The sequence below is a fragment of the Sorex fumeus genome, unplaced genomic scaffold (genome assembly GCF_029834395.1).
Source record: "Sorex fumeus unplaced genomic scaffold, SorFum_2.1 ptg000098l, whole genome shotgun sequence".
Taxonomy (NCBI): Eukaryota; Metazoa; Chordata; class Mammalia; order Eulipotyphla; family Soricidae; genus Sorex; species Sorex fumeus.
This window is the reverse complement of record NW_026606155.1, coordinates 2918628-2934416: the sequence shown is the minus strand read 5'-3', so window position 1 is coordinate 2934416 and position 15789 is coordinate 2918628. Positions and strand designations below refer to the sequence as shown.

General features: G+C 48.4%; 1 protein-coding gene and 1 pseudogene across 1 annotated transcript; both read right to left on the bottom strand.

Annotated features, from left to right (window-relative positions):
* Window positions 1-5236: 5236 nt before the first annotated feature.
* Window positions 5237-5896, bottom strand: LOC130041216 (high affinity copper uptake protein 1-like). The gene has a single exon (XM_056133279.1). The coding sequence runs from the start codon at window positions 5894-5896 to the stop codon at window positions 5237-5239; it is 660 nt and encodes a 219-aa protein (XP_055989254.1).
* Window positions 5897-12461: 6565 nt separating this feature from the next.
* On the bottom strand, window positions 12462-13074 carry LOC130041215 (high affinity copper uptake protein 1-like; annotated as a pseudogene).
* Window positions 13075-15789: the final 2715 nt, after the last annotated feature.

Genomic DNA, 15789 nt, shown 5'->3' with positions numbered 1-15789 from the left:
GTGGGGAAAGGAATGAAAAGAAAAGGCAATTTGTAACATCTCAAGGGTAGATATGCTGATGGAGGGCAGGGAGGGTGTCTCGAGGGCTCCTGTCTCACCGCTGTGCTTGGGGGCGGGGCTCTGTCCCTTCCATGGTCCCCTAGACAAAGCCTGCTCTTGCTCTTTTGGCTCCAGTCCCGGGGGGGAAACCCCAGCCCCTCAAAATAAGTGAGGAATAGAAATGAAAAAGCCTGTCTGCCTTGATGTGATCCATATATCAAAATTCAATGCACAAGGCTCTTGTTGAGCTTGATATCCAAGTGAATCAAAATGAATCTGAGAACCGGCTCATCCTTCACACCCAACCGAGGCCAGGAGTTGCCCCCCATGAGCGGCTCTCCGGTACGGCCATGGTACCAGACACACAAAAACCAATCTCATAATTAACCGGCTCTTGGCAGAAATCCCGCCAGTAATTAATAAAGCATCAGAAATCCAAAATCCTGTGGCCGCAATAGCGCCCGCTTGACATCATAGGGTTTTCACAACCAGCAATAGGAAACAAATTATTTCAGAATGCTTTTTCAGCAGTTCTGATTGTTGGGGAGAAATTCCAAACAATAATGGTGCATCTTTTGTCGAAATAATGAGTGTATTCAAAGTAGAGAGAGAATTAAGTAGAAATCAACTGCCTCACAGGCATCGGGGGAGGGGGAGATATTTGGGTTCTTGGTGGTGAAAAATAATTACTGGTGAGGGGAGGAGTGTTAGATCATTGTATTACCGAGACTTAAACCTGAAAGCTTTGTAACTTTTCTCACGGTAATTCAATAAATAAATTTTTTAAAAAAATGAATATGAAACTATTCTGGTGACTGAATGGTTTTTGCCAAAGAAAACTGAGTATGGAATCCAAATCTGGCTGTGACGGTTTAGGATGTGGGCCTTTGCAGGTTATCGGCTAGTGTGGGCCTATAGGAGAAGCACCCTTTTTTTGGGAGGGGACTCACTCCTGGCTTTTTGATCAGGCATGACTCTTGGTGGGCTCAGGAGACCATATGGAGGGCTTGGGATAAAAACCTTGGTCAGCCACATGCAAGGCAAGCCTGACCATTGCACGGTCTCTCAGGAAGAACCACTTTTTATGCCACAGAATAATCCAATTACAAAGAATGGGTGACCAAGTGTGAAGATCAAATAATATAGCTTTGGGGGCCTGAATCATATTACAGAGAGTAGGACATATGTCCTGTATGTTGCTGACCTGGGTTAGATTCCCGACATCCATTATGGTCCCCCTAGTCCTGCCACAAGTGCAGAATTACTAACTAGGAGTCAGTGGTGGAGATCAGCGGGGTTGGCCCTCATGCCAAATAAATAATAATAACAATAATAATAATAACTACCCTACAACAAAAGACATGAGGAGTGCTTCGGTAGAGCACTGTAGCTGAGAACGCCTGCCTTACAGAGTGTGGTCGCGAGTTCTAATCCTCCATGTCCCATATGCAAGAGCAGAATCCAACAGCTCTGGTGTTTATGCTCCCCGGTGCTACATAAGATTTCCAAATATACCCCATCACGTATGGACCAGTACCAAGAGGGAGAAAGAGCCTGGGAGACCAGGATTGAACCCTACTAACTGCACACAACCAACCCCCAGTTTGTTCTCTCTAGCCAAGTGAGAATCTTCCCAAATTGACATGACTATTAAACCCAAAGAGCAGCAGGACCCCCGTGAAAGAGCCTGCCTCCCCCAGAACAGAAATCCATGAGCAGCGCCCCTCCTCCTGATCTTCACACCCCGCCGCGTGTGCATGCTAGAAATTCCTGGCAAGATTATCACACACAAGGACACGCTGTAGAGAGTTCCCACTCATTGAGCCCAAAAGATCAAGCGTTTTATTGTGAAGTTTGGGTTCTGGGTTCACTTGGCAACAGTTCTCATGATGAAAGGGAAAAAAAGAAACCATCACAAGCACAACACATAAATGAAAGCATAAACCCTAGGGAGCCAGGGATGGAGTCCGTGCATTACACAAGACACAGAACGTGGACCAGGATGCTGGCCGGTCCAGGAGCTTCATCTCCTGTGAGTGTTTCCAATTGGGCCTTCTGGAGGAAAAGCAGTTCTCCCTTCTGAGACTAAAATGTGATTTTTTTTCTTTTGGTTTGGGGCCACACCCAGAGATGCTCAGGGGTTCCTGGGGTTCTGCACTCAGGAATTCCTCCTGACAGTGCTTGAGATAGGATGTCAGAGATTGAACCCAGGTCATCCGTGTGCAAGGCAAGTGCCCTACTCGCTGTACGTTTCTCTGCCCTCTCAAATGGGTTCACATGAAGCAAAATAAAGCCCAAGAGTGAAGCGAAAGCTGACTTCAAAATACCATGATGATTGTGATTGAGTCTCTGGGCTGGGCCAAGTTTAAGATCTCTGGTTGCCAGAAGATGCAGCTTCCAAGAGGTAGGGCTTTACCAGGTTTAGTGCAGATGAGCTTAATCATGTGAGCTGAAGAGCGCCTCCTTCCAGGTGGCTGTGGGGTGAAATACTCCCCAAATTGTGGGCCAAAAGCAGAGTACATTAAAGCCAGAGAGACCAAGCACAATCTAAGCAGCACTTTACCGCACTTGACTGCCTGAGCATAAATCCTACAAACTCGGGACCTGAGACATAGTACAGGAAGTAACGTGCCTGCCTTACTTGCAAGGAACCAGAGCTTTTGGCTTCGAGCAACACGGAATGTGCCTTGAGCTCTGCAGGAGTCACTCCTGAGCACAGAGTCAGGGCATGTCACTGATTATCACTAAAGGTGGTTCTACCACCCCCAGAAACCCCCCCGCCAAAAATCATACAAGGTGATAATAGTGGAGATCTGAACATAGAAATGCTACATGTGTGACTAGTTTACAAAAGAACTAGTATGGTCCCAAAATGTGACCATACACTTGGGATATAGTTATTTTAAATGATCTGAGATAGAAGACTTAGGAAACAAGGTTCTTGAAGCAACTATCACATTTTCGTTAAAAAATTTGCTCGATTTGCTCGAGCGGGCCCAGTAACGTCTCCATTGGAGACTTTGTTGTTACTGTGCCTGGCATATCGAATACTCTCGGTAGCTTGCCATGGCCGACCCGAGTTCATTAAAAAATATCTAAGGAAAATTATGACAATATTTCAACTAGAGAATAGCAGCAAAGATAGTAATTATGCAGGTTTCCCTGAACACTAGGGGCAAGCCCTGAGTTCTGAGTCAGAAGTGCCCCCAGAGCATCCAACATGTAGCCCCCAAACCACCCACGACTCAGAAGCCAAGCAGAGTCAACAACCCACTGATGAACAACAAATGAAAAAAGAAAAGGCAATTTCTAACACCTCATGGGTTGAAATGCTGATTGAGAAGGGAAGGTTTCACAAGGGCTCGCGTCTCGCCGCTGTGCTTGGGCTCAGGGCTCTGTCCATTCCATGGCCTCCAAGACTCAGCCTGGCCCTGCTCTGCTGGCTCCAGTCCCATGGGGAAAACCATATCCCCTCAAAATAAATGAGGAATAGAAATGTAAAAACCTGTCTGCTTCGAAGTGATCCATGTATCAAAATGCAATGCACAAGGCTCTTGTTGAGCTTGATATCCAGTTGAATCAAAATGAATCTGAAACTATTGCTGGTGACTCAATGGTTTTTGCCAAAGTAAGTGGATGTGCGAAATCCAACTCTGGCTGTGGTTTTAGGGTTGGGCCTTTGAGAGTGAGTGGTTAGTTTTGTCCTGTAGGAGACCCACCCTTTTTTTTGAGAGCAGAGGTAGAGTTGGGGCCAACCTGGCTGTGCTCAGGGCTTCCTCACTTACTCCTGGCTCTTTCATCGGGATCAACCTTGGTGGCTCAGGAGACCATATGGAGGGCTGGGGATTTAACCTAGGTCAGCAACATGCAATGCAAGCCACATCTAATTGAATTGCAAAGAAAGGGTGACCGGGTGAAGATCAAATATTATAACCTTTGGGACTTAGTACTGAGGGTAGGACATATGCCTTGTATGCTGCTGACCTGGGTTAGATTCCCAATATCCGACATGATCCTCCTAACACCACCACAGGTGATTCCTCAGGAAGAGCCTTGGACATCACCGGGTGTGGCCCCCAGCCAACTAATAATAATAATGATAGCACTGCACTGTAGCACTGTCCTCCCATTGTTCATTGATTTGTTCGAGTGGGCACCAGTAATGACTCCATTGTGAGACTTGTTGATACTGTTTTTGGCATATCGAATACGCCACAATGAGCAAGCCAGGCTCTGCCATGCGGTGGGATACTATCGTTAACACTCCAAGAGGGGCAGAGGAATCAAACCTGGGACAGCCATATGCAAGGCAAATGCTCTACCCATTATGTTATCACTCTGGCCCAATAATAATAATAATAACAAGCATAACAATAATAATAATAAACCCCCTACAACAAAAGCCATGAGGAATGCTTCAGTAGAGCACTGTGGCTGAGAACGTCTGCCTTACACCAGTGGGGTCGCGAGTTCTAATCTTCCATGTCCCATATGCCAAGAGCAGAATCTGACAACTCTGGTGTTTATGCTCCCTGGTGCAACATAAGATTTCTAAACACACCCCATTGGGTATGGACCAGTACCAAGAGGGTGCAACATCCTGGGAGACCAGGACTGAACCCTGCTAACTGCACGCAAGGCAAGCACCCGACCCCCTTATGTTCTCTCTGGCCAAGTGAGAATCTTACAAAATTGACATGATTATTGCAAACCAAAGAGCAGCAGGACCCCCATGAAACAGCCAACCTCCCCCAGAGCACACATCCATGGGCAGCGCCCCTCCTCCTGATCTTCATACCCCACCGTGTGTGCATGCTAGAAATTTCTGGCCAGATCATCACACGCAAGGACATGCTGTAGAGAGTTCCCACTCATCAAGCCCAAAAGATCAAGTGTTTTATTGTGAAGTTTGGGTTCTGGGTTCACTGGGCAACAATTTTCATGACTAAAGGAAAAAAAAGAATCCATGATAAGCACAATACATAAACGAAAGCATAAACCCTGGGAGCCGGGGATGGAGTCCGTGCATTACACAAGACACAGAACGTTGACCAGGATGTTGGGCGTCCAGGGGCTTCATCTCCTGTGAGTGTTTCCACTCACAGGAAACAGTGTCCAGGAGGAGTCGCCTCTTGAGCACAGTCAAACTCAAAACTGCTGCAATCCAGAGGGCTCAGGAGGGACAGGAGGTGAGGGCTCATTCCTGCAGGCCAGGAGAGTTTCCGCTGCAAATCTCATGGAGCTCGACCTTGTTCACGTCATGGGTCTGGGATTCCACATCCTCTGCATTCCTCCCGCCAAAGAGCCAGTAGCCAGCGCCGGCCCCCGCCACCACCGCCAGGCCGAGGTAGGCGTTGTAGGTCATGGCGGTCAGCATTAGCAGGTAGCTCAGGCCCACCTGGAGCACGTGCAGCGGCGTCTGCAGGAGGTGAGTCGCGCTCAGCAGCTGCAGCCGGGGCGTCTCCTTGGGGCGGCTTCCGTCAGGTCTGGGGAAAGGGGAGCACATGGCACGGAGGTCCTCCTGGGCCTTGCGCTGGAGCACCTCGCGGACTCTCTTGAGTCCCTCGTAGCCCAGAGCCAGCAGAAACACGGCCACGACAGCCACGGCCATTGCCCCAGCCGAGTCGATCAGCAGCCCCGAGAACAGCAGCTCCACGTTCCTGTAGCCGAAGTAGAAGGTCATGGGAATCGTGTGTGCGCTGCCCCTGTTGGAGTGGGACCCCGTGGTGGCCGGCGGGTGGTGAGGGGCTGCCGGGACACTGGTGTGGCCAATGGCGTTCATCCCAGAATGATGGTGCAAGGGGGCGCTGGCGTGGCCCATGGCGCTCATCCCAGGGTGATGGTGCGAGTGGTCCATGGTCCCAGGAATGGAAGTGTCGTAGAAGATTCTGGAAGGATGCTGGAGTCCTGCACTGCAGCTTCTTCTCAGGGTCTCTGGAAGATACCATGTAAGGCTCCGAGAAGTCCTGCCTCCTTATGTACACTGGTGGGAGACCCACCCTGACCCTGCCAGACCCTCCTCAACCCTCCCTAGAGACCCTCCCAAGAGACTCTCCCAAGTTGACTGAGAGATCAACTCTTCAGACCAGCTTTGCTGGTCACAATGGCTAAAATCTCAAAACAAACAAAAAGAGAAATAATATTCTCAGCATTATCAGGGTTTCATTAACATAGGAGGAGAATCTATCCTTCTGTAGGAAAAGCAGTTCTCCCTCCTGAGACTAAAATGTGATTTTTCTTTTTGGTTTGGGGTCATACCCAGAGATGCTCAGGGGTTCCTGGGGTTTTGCACTCAGGAATTGCTCCTGACAGTGCTTGAGATAGGATGCCAGGGATTGAACGCAGGCCAGCTGTGTGCAAGGCAAGTGTCCTATACACTGTATCATCGCTCTGCCCTCTCAAGTGGGTCCTCATGAAGCAAACTAAAGCCCAAGAATGATGCAAAAGCTGACTTCAAAATGCCATGATTCTTGTGGTTGAGTCTCTGGGCTGGGCCTAGTTTAAATTCTCTTGTTGCCAGAAGATGCAGTTTCCAAGAGGTGGGGCTTTACCAGGTTTAGTGCAAGTGAGCTTAAGACATGGGGGTGAAGAGCGCCTCATTCCAGGTGGCTCTGGGGTGAAATACTCCTCAAATTGTCGGCCAAAAGAAGAGTACATTAAAGCCAGAGATACCAAACACAATCTAAGCAGCACGTTACCGCACTTGATTGCCCGCGCATAACTCCTATGTACTCGGGAACAGAGACATAGTACAGGATTAAGGTGCCTGCCTTATAGGCAAGAAATCAGAGCCTTTGGCCTCTAGCAACACGGAATGTGCCTTGAGCTCCGCAGGAGTCACTCCTGAGCACAGAGCCAGGACTCATCCCTGAGTATCACTGAGTGTAGTTCTATCACCCCCATAAACAAAATAGTGCTGTAGCACTGTCTTTCTGTGGTTCATCAATTTGCTCAAGCAGGCCCAGTAACATCTCCATCATGAGACTTGTTGTTACTGTGTTTGGCATCTCGAATACGTCACAGGAAGCTTGCCAGACTCTGCCATGTGGGCGAGATACTCCCGGTAGCTTGCCGGGCTCTCTGAGAGGGGCAGAGGAATTGAATTTAGGTCGCCAGGTTGGCCAAGTACAAGGCAAAATGCCCTACTGCTGTGCGATCGCTCCAGCCCATAAACCAAATTAAAAAAAAATCACATAAGCTATGCGTGTGACTAGTTTCCAAAAGAACAGAAAAATGTGACCATACACTTGGGGTATATTTATTATAAATGATCTGAGATGATGGTTTTAGAAAACAAGGTCCTTGAAGGAACAATCACATTTCTGTCCCCCCAAATTAAGGGAAATTATGACAGTGCTTCAACTAGAGAATAACAGCAAAGACAGTAATTATGCAGGGCTCCATGAACACTTTCGGGAGCAAGCCCTGAGTTCTGAGCCAGGATTACCCCCAGAGCATCCCAACATGTAGCCCCAAACCATCCACAACAAAGAAGCCAACGCAGAGTAAACAACCCACCTATGAACAACAAATGAAAACAAAAAAAGGCAATGTCTAACACCTCACGGGTACAAATACTGATTGAGGGCTCATGTCTCGCTGCTGTGGTTGGGGTAGGGCTCTGTCCCTTCCAATGCCCCCTATACACAGCCTGGCCCTGCTCTGCTGGCTCCAGTCCCGTGGGGGAAACCCCAGCCCCTCAAAATAAATGAGGAATAGAAATGAAAAGGCCTGTCTGCCTCGATGTGATCCATATATCAAAATTCAATGCACAAGGCTATTGTTGAGCTTGATATCCAAGTGAATCAAAATGAATCTGAGAACCAGTTTGTCCTTCACACCCAACGAGGCCATGAGTTGCCCCTCACAAGCGGCTCTCCGGCACGGCCATGGCACCATACACACAAAAACAATCTCATAATTATCCGGCTCTTGGCAGAAATCCCTCCAGACAATTAATAAAGCATCAGAAATCCAAAATCGCGTGGCCACAATAGCGGCCGCGTGACATCATAGAGTTTTCATAAGCAGCAATAAGAAACAAATTATTTCAGAATGCTTTTTCAGCAGTTCTGATTGTTGGGGAGAAATTCCAAACAATAATGGTGCATCTTTTGTCGAAATAATGAGTGTATTCAAAGTAGAGAGAAAATTAAGTAGAAATCAACTGCCTCACAGGCATTGGGGGAGGGGGAGATATTTGGGTTCTTGGTAGTTAAAAATAATTACTGGTGAGGGGAGGAGTGTTTGATCATTGTATGACCGAGACTTCAACCTGAAAGCTTTGTAACTTTTCTCACGGTGATTCAATAAATAAATTTTTAAAACAATGAATCTGAAACTATTGCTGGTGACTGAATGGTTCTTTCCAAAGAAAACTGAGTGTGGAATCCAAATTTGGCCGCAATGGTTTAGAAAGTGGGCCTTTTACAGGTTATCGGCTAGTGTGGGCCTATAGGAGTAGCACCCATTTTTTTGGGAGGGGACGTTGGGGCCAACCTGGCTGTGCTCAGGGCTTACTCACTCCTGGCTTCTTGATCAGGCATGACTCTAGGTGGGCTCAGGAGACCATATAGATGGCTGGGAATAAAAACCTTGGTCAGGCACATGCAAGGCAAGCCTGACCATTGCACTGTCTCTCAGGAAGAACCACTCTTTATGCCACAGAATAATCCAGTTACAAAGAATGGGTGACCAAGTGTGAAGATCAAATAATATAACTTTGGAGGCCTGAATCATATTACAGAGAGTAGGACATATGTCCTGCTTGTTGCTGATGTGGGTTAGATTCCTGACATCCATTATGGTCTCCCTAACCCTGCCACAAGTGCAGAATTACTAACGAGGAGTCAGTCATGGACATCAGCGGGTTTAGCCCCCATGCCAAATAAATAAATATATTAATAATCACTTAATAATCACTTAACTTCCCGTTAGTCGTCGATTTGCTCGAGCGGGCGCCAGTAACGTCTCCATTTGTCCCTGTCGCGTGCTAGTGTAGCCCAATGGCATCTGTTCGCTCCGGGAACATGAAGGGCCTCAAACCGATCGTTCATGATCTTGACGAAGAAGTCTGACCATCTGGTAGGTGGGCGGCCACGCGGTCTTTCGACATCCCGTGGAATCCAATCAGTAACAGCTCTAGTCCAACGGTCGTCTTTAAATCTCATTACGTGACCAGCCCATCTGATTTTCGACACCTTGGCAAATGAGACAGCGTCCCTGATCCTTGATCGTCGACGGATGTCAGAACTCCGGATTCGTTCTCTCATTTGAGTGAAACGTGATATTCCAAGCATAGCTCTTTCTATTCTTCTTTGGGAGACCTGAATAGCGTTCTCATCTTGTTTGCGTAGGGCCCAGGTCTCTGAGGCATATGTTAATGCAGGAAGAACAGTGGAATCAAAGAGATGTGCCCGGAGCCGGAGGTTCTTCGTCCTCTTAGCTATTTCTTCGACGCTCCTGAAGGCGTTCCAAGCCGCTCTCTTCCTCCTGCGCAGCTCGGGTGCCAGGTCATTTGTCATGTTGACCTCTCGACCTAGGTACACATAGCTGTTGCATTCGGAGATGGTCGTTCCATTGAGAGCGAATGGGGCGTCAGGAACAAGGCTGTTTCTCATAAACATTGTCTTCGTAAGATTCAGCTGTAGTCCTACCTTTCCACACTCACGGTCAAAGTCGGCCAGCATTTGTGCCGCTTGGCTGATGTTTGGTGTTATTAAAATGTCATCAGCAAAGCGGAGGTGGTATAATTGCCGACCATCTATCTTCACTCCCATTCCTTCCCATTCCAGTCATCGCATGATGTTCTCGAGGGTGGCACTGAAGAGTTTCGGTGAAATGGTATCACCCTGCCGCACCCCTCTCTTGACATCAACGATCACTTCTTTGTAGAATGGTGAGATCCTGGTAGTGAATCCGCAATAGAGCTCACGGAGGATCCTGATGTATTGGGCTTGAATGCCCTGATTGTCTAGGGCTTCAATGACCGCTTCCGTCTCAACAGAATCAAAGGCCTTCTTTAAATCAATGAACGTTAAGCAGAGCAGCATCTTGAACTCCCGAGAAACCTCAATGAGCTTGGTTATCGTGTGGATATGGTCGATGGTGCTGAATCCTTTGCGGAACCCTGCTTGCTTGCATGGTTGTTCTTCATCTAATGTTCTGCCAATCCTATTCAGGATGACTCGAGTGAACAGCTTGTAGATGACAGACAATAGGCAGATCGGGCGATAGTTGCCAATGTCATGGATGTCTCCCTTCTTGAACAGTAGTACGGTCCTGCTGGTTTTCCATTGGGACGGAACCTTGCATTCAGACAGGTAGCAAGTGAAGAGCCGAGCCAGTGTATTGATGAGTACTGACGGCAGGTTCTTCAGGTGTTCAGGTCTGACCTTGTCTGGGCCGGGTGCTGTTTGTTTCTTTACCAACGAAATGGCGTGTCGGATTTCGGAGGGGAGAACGTTGGGAACAACATACCCATCCTGTGGAATTTGGTATGTTGGCAAGTGGACATGGCTATCGAAGAGATTTGAGTAGAAGTCATGGATAATCTTCTCCATTGCCGTGTCCTTGTCAACACAAACTTGGCCAAGAGCATTGATTCATTCGAATGCCTAACAACCCAAATCGGACGTTTACATTTGAATAGATGTGGCTCACTGCCTGCAGTTTCTATCTTCGTTGTCTACGCACCAACATCTCATTATGATGAAAGAGAAATCGAGAAGTTCTACATGGAGCTAGAGAAGTTCTATAAAGAAGACCACACCTTCTACAAGATCATTGTGGGTGATTTTAATGCCAAGATAGGACCGAGAAGATCAGCTGAAGAACTTCACATAGGGATCCATGGCCTAGAATGGAACGAACAGGGTGAGAGACTGTCAGAGTTCATCATGTCGACCAAGACCATCCATGGTAACTCACAGTTCCAGAAGGCAGAATCTAAACGATGGACATGGGAGTCTCCCGGTGGACGATTCCACAACGAAATAGACCACATCATATTCAATCGACGGTTTTGCCTGACTGATGTCGCTGTTGTCCCAAAATTTCGAACGGGATCGGACCACCGTCTCCTTCGTGCAAAATTCTACTTCACAGAGCGGGGAGAAAGGGCTGCAAAGTTCAAAAAGAGAACTCCCAGAATGACCACCAACTGGGAACTCTTTGGTACTATTGCGGCAACATGGGAAGATGCCATTGTTGACAACATTGACGAGGAATACGATCGACTGGTTCAGCACCTCCATGAATGTGCGAGGAACGCCAAGAGAGAGATAGCCACAAAAAGTCGCCTATCTTCGAAAACTCTTGAGCTAATTCGCCAGCGTGGTTTGGCGCATGCCTCAGGCAACCGCAAGCTAACGTCCGAGCTTGCAAAGCAGTGCAGAGATGCGATCAAGGAAGACCTCAAAGAGAGAAGAGCAGAAGTACTGGTAGATGCGGCAGAAGCCGGGAAAAGTATTCGTAAGGCCCGCCTGTCCTTCGCCAACTATAAGAGCAAGATGACTGCCCTCCGACATTCTGATGGATCCATCACATCCTCCAGAACGGCAATGGAGAAATTAATAATAATAATAATAATAAATACCCTAAACAGAAGACATGAGGAGTGCTTTGGTAGAGCACTGTGACTGAGAACTCCTGCCTTACACGACTATGGTCGCAAGTTCAAATTTTCCATGTCACATATGCCAAGAGCTGAATCCAACAGCTCTGGTGGTTATGCTCCCCGGTGCTACATAAGATTTCCAAATACACCCCATAGGTGTGGACCAGTACCAAGAGGGTGCAACAGCCTGGGAGACCAGGATTGAACACTGCTAACTGAATGCAAGGCAAGCACCCGACCCCCTGTATGTTCTCTCTGGTCAAGTGAGAATCTTCCCAGATTGACAACATTATTGCAACTCAGGGGGCAGCAGGAACCCCACGAAAGAGCCAACTTCCCCCAGAAGACACATCCATGGGCTCCACCCCTCCTCCTGGTCTTCTCACCCTACCCTGTGTGCATGCTAGAAATTTCTGGCCAGACCATAACACACAAGGATACGCTGTAGAGAGTACATTGAGCTAAAAAGATAATGTGTTTTACTGTGAAGTTTGGGTTCTGGGTTCACTGGGCAACAATTTTCATGACTAAGGAGAAAAAAAGAAACCATCATAAGCACAATACATAAACGAAAGCATAAACCCCGGGAAGCCAGGGATGGAGTGCGTGCATTACACAAGAAACAGAACGTGGACTAGGATGTTGGGCGTTCCAGGGGCTTCATCGCCTGTGAGTGTTTGCACTCACAGAAAACTGTTTCCAGGAGCAGTCACGTCTTGAGCGCAGTTAAACTCAGAACCGCTGAGATCCAGAAGGCTCAGGAGAGACAGGAGGTGAGGGCTCATTCCTGCAGACCAGGAGAGTTTCAGCTGCAAATCTCATGGAGCTCGACCTTGTTCACGTCATGGGTCTGGGAATCCATGTCCTCGGCCTTCCTCACGCCAAAGAGCCAGTAGCCGATGCCAGCCCCAGCCAGCAAAGCCAGGCCAAGGTAGGCGTTGTAGGTCATGGCGGTCAGCATCAGTAGGTAGCTCAGGCCCACCTGGAGCACGTGCAGCACCGTCTGCAGGAGGTGAGTGGCACTCAGCAGCTGCAGCCAGGGTGTCTCCTTTGGGCGGGTTCTGTCCAGTCTGGGGAAAGGGGAGCACTGGGAACGGAGCCCCTCACGGACTCTCTTGAGTCCCTCGTAGCCAAGGGGCCAGCAGAAACACGGCCACGACTGCCACGGCCATGGCCACAGCTGAGTTGATCAGCAGCCCCGAGAACAGCAGCTCCACGTTCCTGTAGCCGAAGTAGAAGGTCATGGGCATCGTGTGTGCGCTGCCCCCATGGGAGTGGGGCCCGGTGGTGGCCGGAGGGTGAGGTGGAGGGGCCGGGGCACTGGTGTGGCCCATGGCGATCATCCCAGAATGATGGTGTGAGGGGGCGCTGGTGTGGCCCATGGTGCTCATCCCGGAGTGATGGTGCGAGTGGTCCATGGTCCCAGGAATGGATCTGTCGTAGAAGATTCTGGAAGTCTGATGGAGTCCTGCACTGCAGTTTGTTCTCGGGGTCTCTCGCAGATACCAAGTAAGGCTCAGAGGAGTCCTGCCTCTTATATACACTGAGAGGAGACTCACCCTGATACTCCCCGACCCTCCTCAACCCTCCCTAGAGACCCTCCCAAGAGACCCTCCCTAGTTGACTGAGAGATCAACTCTTCACACCAGCTTTGCTGGTCACAATGGCTAAAATCTTAAAATAAGCAAAAAGAGAAATAATATTCTCAGCTCTATCGGGGTTTCTTTAACGTATGAGGAGAATTGTTCCTTCTGGAGGAAAAGCAGTTCTTCCTTCTGAGACTAAGATGTGATTTTTTTCTTTTGGTTTGGGGCCACACTCAGAGATGCTCAGGGGTTCCTGGGGTTCTGCACTCAGGAATTCCTCCTGACAGTGCTTGAGATAGGATGCCAGGGATTGAATCCAGGTCAGCCTTGTGCAAGGCAAGTGCCCTACCCGCTGTACCTTTGCTCTGCCCTCTCAAATGGGTTCACATGAAGCAAAATAGAGCCCAAGAATGATGTGAAAGTTGACTTCAAAATACCGTGATTATTGATTGAGTCTCTGGGCTGGGCCAAGTGTAAGTTCTCTGGTTGCCAGAAGATGCAGTTTCCAAGAGGTGGGGCTTTACCAGGTTTAGTGCAGATGAGCTTAATACCTGGGGGTGAAGAGCGCCTCATTCCAGGTGGCCCTGGGGTGAAATACTCCCCAAATTGTGAGCCAAACGAAGAGTACTTTAAAGCCAGAGAGACCAAACACAATCTAAGCAGCACGTTACCACACTTGACTGCCCACATGTAAATCCTACAAACTCGGAACCAGAGACACAGTGCAGGAAATGAAGTGCCTGCCCTACTTGCAAGCAACCAGAGCCCTTGGCTTCTAGCAACACAAAATGTGCCTTGAGCTCTTCAGGAGTCACTCCTGAGCACCGAGCCAGGGATCGTCCCTGAGTATCACTGAGTGCAGTTCTACCACCCCCATTAACCAAATAGCACTGTAGCACTGTTCTCCCATTATTCATTGATTTACTCGAGTGGGCTCAGTGGCAATGGAGAAGATTATCCATGACTTCTACTCCAATCTCTTCGATAGCCATGTCCACTTGCTGACATACCAAATTCCACAGGATGGATATGTCGTTCCCAATGTTCTCCCTTCCGAAATCCGACATGCCATTTCGTCAGTAAAGAAACGAACAGCACCCGGCCCAGACAAGGTCACACCTGAACACCTGAAGAACCTGCCAGCAGTACTCATCAATACACTGGCTTGACTCTTCACACGCTGCCTGTCTGAATGCAAGGTTCCATCCCAGGGGAAAACCAGCAGGACTGTACTACTGTTCAAGAAGGGAGACATCCATGACATTGGCAACTATCGCCCGATCTGCCTATTGTCTGTCATCTACAAGTTGTTCACTCGAGTCATCCTAAATAGGATTGGCAGAACACTAGATGAAGGACAACCAAGCGAGCAAGCTGGGTTCTGCAAAGGATTCAGCAACATCGACCATATCCACACGATAACCAAGCTCATTGAGGTTTCTCGGGAGTTCAAGATGCCGCTCTGTCTAACGTTCGTTGATTTAAAGAAGGCTTTTGATTCTGTTGAGACGGAAGCAGTCATTGAAGCCCTAGCCAATCAGGGCATTCAAGCTCAATACATCAAGATCCTCCATGAGCTGCATTGCGTATTCACTACCAGGATCTCACCATTCTACAAAGAGGTAATCATCTATGTCAAGAGAGGGGTTCGGCAGGGTGATACCATTTCACCGAAACTCTTCACTGCCACCCTCGAGAACATCATGCAATGACTGGAATGGGAAGGAATGGGAGTGAAGGTAGATGGTCGGCAACTACACCACCTCCGCTTTGCTGATGACATTGTTTTAATAACACCAAACATCAGCCAAGCGGCACAAATGCTGGCCGACTTCGACTGTGAGTGTGGAAATGTCGGACTATAGCTTAATCTTATGAAGACAATGTTTATGAGAAACAGTCTCGTTCTTGACGCCCCATTCGCTCTCAACGGAACGACCATCTCTGAATGCAACAGCTATGTGTACCTAGGTCGAAAATTCAACATGACAAAAGACCTGGCACCCAAGCTGAGCAGGAGGAAGAGAGAAGCTTGGAACGCCTTCAAGAGCGTCAAAGAAATAGCTAAGAGGACGAAGAACATCCGGCTCTGGGCACATCTCTTTGATTCCACTGTTCTTCCTGCATTAACATATGCCTCAGAGACCTGAGCCTTACGCAAACAGGAGGAGAACACTATTCGGGTCTCCCAAAGAGGAATTCAAAGAGCTATGCTTGGAATATCACGTTTCACTCAAATGAGAGAAAGAATCCGAAGTTCCGACATCCGTCGATGATCAAGAATCAAGGAAACTGTCTCATTTGCCATGGTGTCAAAAATCAGATGGGCTGGTCACGTAATGAGATTTAAAGACGACCACTGGACTAGAGCTGTTACCGACTGGATTCCATGAGATGTCAAAAGACCGCGTGACCGCCCACCTACCAGATGGTCAGACTTCTTCATCAAGATCATGAACGATCGGTTTGAGGCTCTTCATGTTCCTAGAACGAACAGACGCCATTGGGCTACACTAGCACGCAACAGGGAAAAATGGAGACCTTACT